Source organism: Tursiops truncatus, chromosome 1 (assembly GCF_011762595.2).
Source record: "Tursiops truncatus isolate mTurTru1 chromosome 1, mTurTru1.mat.Y, whole genome shotgun sequence".
Taxonomy (NCBI): Eukaryota; Metazoa; Chordata; class Mammalia; order Artiodactyla; family Delphinidae; genus Tursiops; species Tursiops truncatus.
This window is the reverse complement of record NC_047034.1, coordinates 87,152,462-87,164,234: the sequence shown is the minus strand read 5'-3', so window position 1 is coordinate 87,164,234 and position 11,773 is coordinate 87,152,462. Positions and strand designations below refer to the sequence as shown.

The 11,773-nt window shown below is 51.8% G+C and overlaps 1 protein-coding gene across 1 annotated transcript; it reads left to right on the top strand.

Moving 5' to 3' along the window:
- Positions 1 to 3,586: 3,586 nt before the first annotated feature.
- Positions 3,587 to 11,432, top strand: PROK1 (prokineticin 1). Its single transcript, XM_004318134.3, has 3 exons — positions 3,587 to 3,724; positions 6,288 to 6,413; positions 7,946 to 11,432. The coding sequence occupies exons 1-3, from the start codon at positions 3,653 to 3,655 to the stop codon at positions 8,063 to 8,065; spliced, it is 318 nt and encodes a 105-aa protein (XP_004318182.1). The 5' UTR covers positions 3,587 to 3,652; the 3' UTR covers positions 8,066 to 11,432.
- The last annotated feature ends 341 nt before the right edge of the window (positions 11,433 to 11,773 follow it).

Genomic DNA, 11,773 nt, shown 5'->3' with positions numbered 1-11,773 from the left:
AAAGGGCCTCGGACCCTCTAGGAGCCAAACTTATCCCATGTAGGAGGGTGAGCGACCTCAGGGACTGTGCCAGGTCAGGGCTACCTGGGCCTGCACCTCCATCCCAGGGCTTTCCCACGCCATAGGCTTTTCCTATGCCCGAGCGAGTGAGCGGCCCTTGCTCACCACACACACACACACACACACACACACACACACACACACGGTTGTATAAACAGTCCCGCAAAATGGTGACACTGGCACCACAGCACTAATGCAGAGAAGCAGGGGCCCGGCCCAGACACGAGGCAGCTCTCTCCTACAAATGCCCACCCGCCTCACTCCCTCTGGCCATGAAGGAGGTGGGAAAGGTTTGCCCAGCACATCTTCTCCCCAGCTTTCCTCTCCCTCAAGGGAGGCAAGTACAGCGTCAACACTTGTCACCATTTCCCCGCTTTCACCACTGTCTTCACCTCTGACCTCCTGCTACGGTCTCTGGTTCCTGCCGGCTTAGCTCAGGGCCCTTCTCTCCTTCCCACTCTCCTTTTCTGCACTACACCTGTCAGCCAAAAAGTAACCCTCATCTGGCTAACATATGTCAAGGATACTGTTGAAATCCACCTGGCAGAGGACAGGAGAGCTCTCAGTTCCAGAGGGAAATTAGACCTGACGGCCGTGAGCTCCTGGCCCTGACTTGTGGAAAGCTCTCTGTGAAAGTCTGCTTACATGAGTTATTGGGCCCAAAACTCCAAAGCTCCCTGGAGTCTCCTCTGGGGTTTCTACCAAGTCACTGCCTATCCCTCGCCTTCCTCTAATTAAACTGGCTTTTCCTCAAGCAACAGTATTCGAGAGAAATAAAGTGCTTTCAATCAATGTTATTGGTCCTGTTTGCAGCAGTATTTCTTGTTACCATTCTTCATGCCATTGTGTGGGATAATTAGTTTGGGGGGGTTGTGGGGAGCGAGGGAGGGGGTGAGAATGGGAGGTGAGGGCGGAATGGGGGTGCTAGCCTGAGAATCGCTGTCATCTAACGTTGTGTCTTGGGATGTGACCTGTGTGAGGCGGGCAGTCTGTGTAGGGCGTCCTGAGCGTGCAGGGCTGCCTCTGTGCCCCCTCCCAGCGCCCGGCACCATGCCGCCTTCTCCCTCGGTAAGTTGCTGGCAGGTGGTGGTGTCTTGGTTCTCCTGTCGTGTGCCTGGCTCAGTGCCATGGTGTACGGATGGGCTGTAGACACTTGTCATTTTGATTCTCACCTTGCAGGAAAATTTCATATGAAGGCAGACAGGCCTATCTTTTTACAATAGAAATTGCCAATAGTTGAAAATGCTGCTGTGTGCCAAGTGTTGTGCTGAGAAATTCACAAGCATCATCTCGCTTAACTCTCCAAAAGCAGCCAGAGAGATCCTTCAAAGTGTAAATCACATCCTGCCCCTCCTCTGCTCCAGACACTCCAAGGGCACCCGTCACACTTGTTGTCAGGCCCCTACCATGTCCTACAAGGCTGGTATGGCATGACCCCTGGCTCCTGCTTCAACAGCATCCCCTCTTCTCCCTTCTCCAGTTCACCACACTCCTTACTGCTCCCGGAACTGGCCAAGAAGGGCCTGCCACAGGGCCTTTGCACCGCTTCTTCCCCTCAGGCTCTGCCCAGCTCGCTTCTTCACTTCATCAGTCTTCTCAAGTGTCTCTTTGGAGAGACCCTCACGCCATCTAAAGCACCACCCGTGTCACGCTCTGTCGTCTTCCCTGCCTTCCTTTTTTTTTTTTTTTGCGGTACGCAGGCCTCTCACATTGTGGAGCACAGGCTCCGGACGCGCAGGCTCAGCGGCCATGGCTCACGGGCCCAGCCGCTCCACGGCATGTGGGATCTTCCCAGACCGGGGCACGAACCCATGTCCCCTGCATCAGCAGGCGGACTTTCAACCACTGCGCCACCAGGGAAGCCCCCCCCCTTTTTTTTTTAGCATCTTTATTGGAGTATAATTGCTTTACAATGTTGTGTTAGTTTCTGTTATATAACAAAGCCTGCCTTCCTTTTTAACAGCACTCCACAAACCTAGCCATGTTATTACAAACCTATTTGTTTATTTGTCTATTACCTGTCTCCCCCACATGAGGGCAGGGACCTTGTTTTGTTCACTGCTCTATTTCCAGCAACAAGAACGGTGCCTTCAATATAGTAGTTGTGAAGAAATATATAGTCAACGAATAAATAATGGACGAATACTCACAAAACCCCATGATGTAAGTGCTACTCTTAACTCCATGTTATAGATGAGAAAACTGAGGCTTAGAGAGATTCTCGCTATTCTCAGGGTCATAAAACTAATGACCCTGGAATAAGAAGTCAACGCCCCAGTCTGTCTCTGTGGTCTTATCTGAGCTGCTGTGCTGGGTCCTCTCTCTTTGCACTCATAAATGCCTGTCAGCGTGTCTATGTGGGAGCCCTATTCCCCTGAGACACTCCAAGAAAAAAGTGTTTGGTGGATGAATCTGTTTAGGAAATAACTACAAGTTCCATTTCTCTGCTTGGTTTTTCAAATGCTTGTTAGCATATGAAAGGCTCTGAAAAATCCTTCAGTAAAAAGGCTAGTTGAACTGTGTAATCAGTGTTTCCCAGAGCTTCAACTGTGGAAATCTTACGTTTATGTATTTCTGTGCATAACACCTATTAGCATATTGGGGGACGTAACTTGGGTGCCAATGGCTTTTATCACTGTGGAGAGAAGCGGGGATTGTCTGGTAAAGGGTCCTGGGAGCTCTCTGGGTCGGCTGGCATGGGGAGATCTGGGCTAGGTGCTTCCCCACACAGCAGGAGGGGCCGTGCCCAGAGTCACCTTCCCCAGGACTGGTGTCTGCATCCACGTTGTTTGTTCGCCCTTAGATAAGGCCACTCCATACTCAACGCATAAAAGAGGAAGGCGCGTGGCTCCTGGTACCTTTTAGCTGCAGCCCAGCCCAAGCACGCTTTTCCACAGGAACCTGTGGCCTGGCTCATCTTCTGCCCTCTGGTTCCTGAGCCTCTTAGAGGGCGATTCCTTGTGAGTTTTTCAGGAACATCAACCCCACAAGCCTGGCCTTGTTTTCTCACTGTCTCATGTCTCTCCACTGGAATTTTAACCTTCTAGGGGACCATGGACACTGCCTTCCCACTGTGTCCTCTCAGCCCCCAGCTCGTGCTGAGCAGACAGTTAAGTGCCCAGATTGTTCTTGTTGGCTTGCGTGTGAGGGAATGATCCTGAGCGTCTGTCGCATGGTTTGGCGCAGGGAAGGGTAAATGGCGATGCTGTAAATCCCTTGATTTATTGCCAAAGCCCTCCCCACCCCGCCCCAAGCAGAATAGAAGGATGTCCCAGAGGCAGAGAGTACTGCGGGGTACGATGCACGGAGCCGACTGGATCTCTGCGTCCTGAGAGTCAGAGCAACTGTCACTGCCGCCGATGGTTCATTTATTGGTTTTCGTGGTGATTTGATGTCATTAGGGATTCAGGTCTCATCTCCATCTCTGAGATCATCTGAATAACAGTGTGAAGAGGAAGAGAATAGAGGAGACAGGCGTCCACGGGCAGCCTGGATCGGACGGTATAAATCTCTGGGGAGAGCCTGGCCTTCCCAGCTGGCGGGCTTGAGGCTGAGCGGGGCCGGCAGTGTTTGCCATCACCCCAAAGTGACCATGAGAGGTACCACGCGAGTCTCAGTCATGCTCCTCCTTGTGACTGTGTCCGACTGTGCCGTGATCACAGGGGTAAGTCGTCCAATATTCTCTACTCCCTGGGTTTTGGGAGGACGTCAGGGTCTGCGTGGGTTGGGAGCCAGGAACCGAACAGGAGGCAAACCAAGGGCGTGGGGAGCCAGCCACCAGACAGCACTTCCGAGAGGCATTTCACAGAATTTTCACGTTAGTTAGACCTCACTCTGCTAAAGGGCATCTGCTTTTGAGAAACTGTGTGTAAATCAGATTCTGCTCTCAGTGCATTAGGAGAGCATTGCAAATTCTGAAGTTTGGAACTTTGGTCAAAAGAAGATTCCTATTGTGTAATAATGACTTCTTTTAGAATGTGGATTAGCACCCCCTAATCTATCTTTTGTGTAAACTTTGGTTTTCATGTATGGTCTAGACCACACGTCAAGTGTAATTTACATAGCAAGTTGACTTAAAGGCTGTGACCTTATTTAGCTTCTATTGGGTACGTTTAATCTCTGCTTTCTCTACTCTTAAAGAAAGCCTGTCCTGAAACTCTTTCTTTCCCTTATGGTTTATGTGTTTTCACTCGGTGCCCAGGTCTGATAAGAATAAGGGCGATGCCAACACCTGGCTGAGTGACCCAGAAGCAAGTGTCGGATAACAAGTAGAAATCCGGTCCCACTGTGGGCACACCCGGGCGGGCACGTCATAGTATTCGAGACACCCCAACTGTGGTTCTCTCTCAGAAGTTTGGCTTCACCTGGACCTACCCTCACATGGGCACATGTTGTGTGACAGTGGTGGGACAATTCTTACCAAAACAGAAAGTAATGGCTTACCCGAGAGTTTTCCAGATAAAAGCCACCAGAAAAAAAAGAAAAGAGGGACATTCACTTTTGTTTCAACTTCCTCTAACTTTTTACACAGAGAATGGAAATGTAGAGAAAGGCCAAACCATTCCTGGAATTGAATTAATTTTAATGTTCACAGAAAAGGAAATTTCTTTCTTCTCTCTTTTAGAGGAAAAAGACTGAGTTTCAAAGGAGAACAAGTATCAAAGGCAAGCCAAAGCTTTGGAGACCCAGAGCATAAATACAACTGTCAGGGCAGAATTGTACCTAATGAATGTAAACCACCAAAGGCTGTCTTCCTATTGTGTAGCTTGGAGATCAGGAGGGTAAGAGCAGAGGATAGAAGCCGTGGTTACCCTGCCGAGAGGGACGGGTGCAGCGGGTTGACCCTGAGTCTGGCCAGGGATGGGGAAGCAGAGGGGCGTGGGAGGCAGGTCTGAGAGATGAGGAAATATCTTCCTAGGAAAGGCTCCAGTTTGACACTTTGCAAAGCACAGAAGGAGAGGAAGCTGCGGTAAGAGGACACACATGACAGACCCGACCACAGGTAGTTAGAACTGTTCCCTCTGCGCTCCGGGCCTTGCTGCTGCCCTGAGTCTGACCCTCAGGAAGAGGCTGGGTTCTACCATCCCCGCACTCCCCTGCTCCCAGGACTGTGACCATCCCAAATGCAGGCCTGGGGGGTCCCTCTTCCCAGAGGGCGACAGCGATGCCCCACCTCTCTGGTGGAAGAGTCAGGTGGGGTCTACTCGGCCCTAACCCTGAGCTTTCAGGGACCGGCTGGTGTGTGAGAAGTACCCTCGCTAGGCTGGAGACCGGAGTGGCGAGGTGACTGCCGCCTACACCTCCTCTGCGTGACGAGCAGCCCCGGCATCTCCCACCTTCCTCCTGGGGCTGAGCACATTGTGGGTCTTACAGTTCCTGCCTTGCCCACAGGCAGCCAGAGGGCCCTCCATGGCCTTGTGTTGGTAAATAAGAGCCCAAACCCCGCTCCCAATTTTGGCTCAGAAAAGCCGCAAAGCTTCTCTGGAAGTGGAAAGCCTGGGTGCTTCTCCAGTGTGGCCTCCTGTGAGTCTGGAGCCGTTCCGTTCTGTCTTTCCCGATCCAGGCTTTTGTTTAAAGCGGGCTTGGGTGGCTTTACAGACGGCACCTTCCAGGTCACTTAGCCCCTGCTCTGGGAGCCCAGCCCAGAGGGGTCCATCCCTCTCTGGGGGCCAGGCAGGCCAGCAGAGAAGCCCCAGGGGAAACACCTGTCAAGGGGTGCTGGACCCTCAGATGAGGCTGGGCTTCTAGTGAGGACCGAGGGGGACACCACGGGCAGGGGAGGCACCAACCCTGAGTGCTGCCAGGTGAGGGCTGGAGAGTCCACATCCACAGAAACTCAGCACTGACCCCCTGGGGTGCAGGCCATTGGGGCCCTCCCCCACCTGAGGATTTGAATTAATTCAACCCCACCAGCATCCACGGAGCATCTCCTGTGCTAGAAAACCTCCACCTCCTAAGCTCTAGTCCCGTTGGAAGAGGACAGCCTCCCTGCCGAGTGGCCTCGAAGGAGTTGGGGGCTCCTCCCATCCAGGTCTGCTGCCCAGCTGAGCCCCGAGCACCCTGCCGAGAGAGGCGCAGGGGCAGCAGTGCCCTAGGTGTCCCGGGAGGCCGCGGCCTGGGTGCTGTTCCCAGCACCTCTCTCAAGGGCTTTTGGATGTGCGTTGCCTCTGGTTTCTCTGGGTTGGGCCTAATGGGCACTAACGACCCCTTTGTCTTCCACCCCGCAGGCCTGCGAGCGGGACGTCCAGTGCAGGGCGGGCACCTGCTGCGCAGTCAGCCTGTGGCTGCGTGGGCTGCGTGTGTGCACCCCGCTGGGGTGGGAAGGAGAGGAGTGCTACCCCGGCAGCCACAAGGTACTGCTCACACTTGCTCAGGGCACAAGGCCACGAACCAGAGCCAGCACTGGACCGCAGTGTTCTGACTCCAGTCTAGGAATATCTCACTGCCTCCTTGCTTTGGGGGTGGCCTGGGGTGCAGTGGGGTCCCAATCACATAGCCTGTTAGACCTGGGGGCTGGGACCCCAGCTCCTCATTTGCTGAAGGGTCCTGGGCATCAGTCACCTCATGCATACAACGAGGGGAGTAGACGACACGTCTGATGTTTGTTGCTGGTCTGATGATTTCCAGCTCTGAGAGGCTCCTGAATGCCCTTTGCTGCACGGCATCCTTCCCTCAAGAACACGACGTGGGAAGACTGTAAAATGGGCTCCCAGCCAGGGCCTGGGGTGGGGGAGGGGCAGGGTGAGGCTGGCCAGGCCCCTGGTGCACACACTTTAAGGAGGTTCACCCTTCTGTGCCCCAGGTGCCCAGCACCTGCCTTGCTCCCTCAGGAGCTCCCAGCAGAGAGGGCACAGAAAGGCCACAAGGCCTTTGCTTCTGAACGTGAGGTGGATGCAGCAGCAACTATGGGCTTGTACACCCTTCCCGGGGCTTCCTGTGCTCCAGGACGCCCTTCAAGCCCCTCTGGGGAGCACACCTGCACCCAGGGGCATCCTCCGGCTGTGGTCCTCCCTGGCAGGGTCTGCCTGGGTGTGAGGAGGTGGGGGGAGACAGACGGGACAGAGTACAGTCCTCGTGGTCCTGGGGTGTGTCAGGGGGTTCAGCCGCAGATCTATATTCCCAAAGCAGGCAGCAGAGGTAATACAAGCTAATGCGGAGTGCTTGCTATGTGCCACCCTTCGTATTAAGTGCTCTTTGCAAGTTTAAACCTCTTCAGGTTTACAGTGTAAACCCCTTTACAACCATAGGTGGTCGCCTCTATTATTAATCCATTTTACAGACAATAAATTGAGGCACAGAGAAGCTAAATAACTTGTCAGTTGCCACACAGCTGGGAAGTGGCAGACCTAGGACTGGAGCCCAGGCTGCCTGACTACCTATGCTCTGACCCTCTCCTATTCATCCCCTTTGAGGAAAGCTCAGTGGTTTCGCCCTCCTCTGGGTGTGAATCACCCGGCAGGGACCACGTTCTGTGTAGCTGCATCCCCGGCACCCAACACGGGATGGAGAGTATAACGGGTGAGCTATAAGTGATAGTCAGTTACGGATGTAGGTGTGAGTTTGTGAGTGGTCACGTGTGCTGGGTCAGCGAGGGGCCCCGGGTGGGCAGTGTGAGGGCCTGTGGGGTTTTAGGGCTGCGGCTGTTCACAGTGTGTCACAGCCAGATTGCCTGCGTTCAAATCCGGGCTCCTCCACACGTTGGCTGTGTGATTTTGGCACGTTGCTTAGCCACTCTGTGCCTCAGTTTCCTCCTCTGTAAAACTGTTTTTGTTGTGCTGGGATGGTGGCAGTGAGACATTGGCCAGGGCTGGGCCGGCCAGAGGCTCCTGCCCTGGGGCCCATCTCCTTTTGGTGAAGGTGCCACCCTCTTCTCTTCTCTCCCCAGGTCCCTTTCTTCAGAAAACGCCAGCACCACACCTGCCCCTGCCTGCCCAGCCTGCTGTGCTCCAGAGGTTGGGATGGCAGGTACCGCTGCTCCACTGACTTGAAGAACGTCAACTTGTAGGAGCTTGTCTGGTCTCCCGACACCCACCGGGCCTCTTCCTGAGCACAGGCTGGGGTGGTCTCTCTTGGACTTTTATTTCTGCCCTGTGGCCCAATCCTGCAATCCACTGCTGTCGCATCCCCACTCCCCGCACTGCCTACCTACCCCCCTCCTCCCTAGCGCACACAGGTGCACCCACGAGACACGTGCCACAGGGTGACCTGCAGGGTCCAGGCTGGTGGCTGTGGTCCTGGGAGTAGTCTGTGTGCACTGCTCAGGCTGCCTGCGGGGCTGCTAGTAGCAGGAACATATTCCTTCCTCATGTCTCCGTCTGCCTGCCCTGCCTCTCTCCGTCCTGCACGTACTCCTCTGCCTGAGTCGGTGAGCTCGAGGAAGGCGTGGGGAGCCAGGAGGTCAGTCGCCCTCCAGACGGCTTCTATGGGGCCAGCCTGTGGCCTGCCCCCCGGGCCAGAACTGTGGGCCTCCAAGGCCCCTCGTAGCGCAAGTTACGTTACCCAGCGATGCCCCCAGTCCCACCGCCTCCCCATGAAACGCAGACGGTGGTGGTTCAGTCTAAACGAGCTGTTGACATTTTAGGTGGCAATGAGGGAGTTACCTTCGACAGCTCCTTCCAAGGGTCAAGAGCAGGTCTGTGACCTTGAGGAGGCCTCTGGCATCTGGTCAGCTTGGGGAGGGGTCAGGAACGGGGGTGGGGCAGGCCGATCACTGATTTCGGACACAGGAGGCAACTACCATCCAGGACCACAGCCAGGCTGCATGTGCCCCGCATCTAAACAAGTCATCTTCTCTAGAGAGTGAGGTCTGCCTGAAGTTCAAAGCAGTTTGTCTGGGCGTTATATCACTGGTCTCCATCTCGTCTGAAACACCAGCCTCACTCAGCACCTCACATCTGGCCCCTGCCCGAGGCTTGCCCAGGTCAGCATGCTGATGCTGGAAGCTGTGCACACTGACCACTAGTTGCAGAATAAAAGCATGAAAAAGGGGCGAGTGGCCATGGTGTTCCTGCTGCACTGGTGTGGGGACGTGGGGAGGGGACAGGACTGGGCTGTGTCCAGGTAGGAGAGAGATGCAACTGGAGTTCCTCCACCCAGCTGGGGCAATTTTTTGGAGAAAGTGGATTCAGGGTCTCTTTTAATGAAGGGTTCAAGGCAGCTCAGTGGACTCTGGGCGGAGAGGGTGTGGTTCAGATGGATTGGATACAGGTGGGGGCCGTGAGCTGGCATCTGGGTGGGAAGACCACTAGTGAGCTCAGGACGGTGGCAGCTCCCTTTTCTGAAATTTAGTCCCTTTTGTTTAGTGTCAAATACTTGATGCCACTCAGTTCACCGTGTGTGGGTGAGAAAGTCCATATCAAGGATGGGCTGGTGAGGCCCTGAGCCTGTGTCTGAACCAGGGGCTGGGAATATCTCCTAAGTGCCAGGCTACTATCCCCATGGTGCCTTCTCACCTCAATCCCTAGTCTAGGAAAATGCAAAACATAAGATGAAAACATGAATAAAATATCTAGGAATAAACCTACCTAAGGAGACAAAAAACCTGTATGCAGAAAATTATAAGACACTGATGAAAAATATTAAAGATGACACAAATAGATGGAGAGATATGCCATGTTCTTGGATTGGAAGAATCAACATTGTGAAAATGACTCTACTACCCAAAGCAATCTACAGATTCAATGCAATCCCTATCAAACTACCACTGGCATTTTTCACAGAACTAGAACAAAAAATTTCACAATTTGTATGGAAACACAAAAGACTCCAAATAGCCAAAGCAATCTTCAGAAAGAAAAACAGAGCTGGAGGAATCAGGCTCCCTGACTTCAGACTATACTACAAAACTACAGTAATCAAGACAGTATGGTACTGGCACAAAAACAGAAATATAGATCAGTGGAACAGGATAGAAAGCCCAGAGATAAACCCATGCACATATGGCCACCTTATCTTTGATAAAGGAGGCAAGAATATACAGTGGAGAAAAGACAGCCTCTTCAATAAGTGGTGCTGGGAAAACTGGACCGTTACATGTAAAAGTATAAAATTGGAACACTCCTTAACACCATACACAAAAATAAACTCAAAATAGATTAAAGACCTAAATGTAAGGCCAGACACTATCAAACTCTTAGAGGAAAACATAGGCAGAACACTCTATGACATAAATCACAGCAACATCCTTTCTGACCCACCTCCTAGAGAAATGGAAATCAAAACAAAAATAAACAAATGGGACCTAATGAAACTTAAAAGCTTTTGCACAGCAAAGGAAACCACAAGCAAGACGAAAAGACAGCCCTCAGAATGGGAGAAAATATTTGCAAATAAAGCAACTGACAAAGGATTAATCTCCAAAATTTACAAGCAGCTCATGCAGCTCAATATCAAAAAAACAAACAACCCAATCCAAAAATGGGCAGAAGACCTAAATAGACATTTCTCCAAAGAAGATATACAGATTGGCAACAAACACATGAAAGAATGCTCAACATCATTAATCATTAGAGAAATGCAAATCAAAACTACAATGAGATATCATCTCACACTGGTCAGAATGGCCATCACCCAAAAATCTACAAACAGTAAATGCTGGAGAGGGTGTGGAGAAAAGGGAACCCTCTTGCACTGTTGGTGGGAATGTAAATTGATACAGCCACTATGGAGAACAGTATGGAGCTTCCTTAAAAAACTAAAAATAAAACTACCATACGACCCAGCAATCCCACTACTGGGCATATACTCTGAGAAAACGATAATTCAAAAAGAGACATGTACCAAAATGTTCATTGCAGCTCTATTTACAACAGCCAGGACATGGAAGCAACCTAAGTGTCCATCGACAGATGAATGGGTAAAGAAGATGTGGCACACATATACAATGAAATATTACTCAGCCATAAAAAGAAACAAAATTGAGTTATTTGTAGTGAGGTGGATGGACCTAGTCTGTCATACAGAGTGAAGTAAGTCAGAAAGAGGAAAACAAATACCGTATGCTAACACATATATATGGAATCTAAGGAAAAAAAATGGTCATGAAGAACCTAGGGGCAAGATGGGAATAAAGACACAGATCTACTAGAGAATGGACTTGAGGATATGAGGAGGGGGAAGGGTAAGCTGTGACAAAGTGAGAGAGAGGCATGGACATATATACACTACCAAACGTAAAATAGATAGCTAGTGGGAAGCAGCCCATAGCACAGGGAGATCAGCTCGGTGCTTTGGGACCACCTAGAGGGATGGGATAGGGATGGTGGGAGGGAGGGAGACGTAAGAGGGAAGAGATGTGGGAACATATGTATATGTATAACTGATTCACTTTGTTATAAAGCAGAAACTAACACACCGTTGTAAAGCAATTATACTCCAATAAAGATGTTAAAAAAAAAAGATGAAAACATGTTGTGTCCTTGTGTTTCTCAGAAGCCTCTGAGAAAACTGGTTTCTGAGGTCTAGGGGCTCCTGGCTTCCCTTATTTGCCCTTGACCCTGTCACAGCTCTGCCCAGGGTGTACTCAGGACAGGCTTTACTGCAGGACCCACCCAGCCCGGGCCTGTGCCCCACACAGGGCGTGTTCTTCAGTTTGGCTCTGTTGACAGATACTGACTCCTGCTCTGCGGACTTGTCCCCTTCTTCCAGCCCGTGAGTCTCCTTGCCCCTGACTTTCAGGCTCAGGTACTGGCTACAGAGTTCCTTTCCACGTCCA

Bases quoted from the DNA above. Each gene is read 5' to 3' on its own strand.
- PROK1 (XM_004318134.3), top strand. From the start codon at position 3,653: ATGAGAGGTACCACGCGAGTCTCAGTCATGCTCCTCCTTGTGACTGTG. The intron at 3,725-6,287 runs GTAAGTCGTCCA...TCCACCCCGCAG, and splicing joins ACTGTGCCGTGATCACAGGG to GCCTGCGAGCGGGACGTCCA. The intron at 6,414-7,945 runs GTACTGCTCACA...TTCTCTCCCCAG, and splicing joins GCTACCCCGGCAGCCACAAG to GTCCCTTTCTTCAGAAAACG.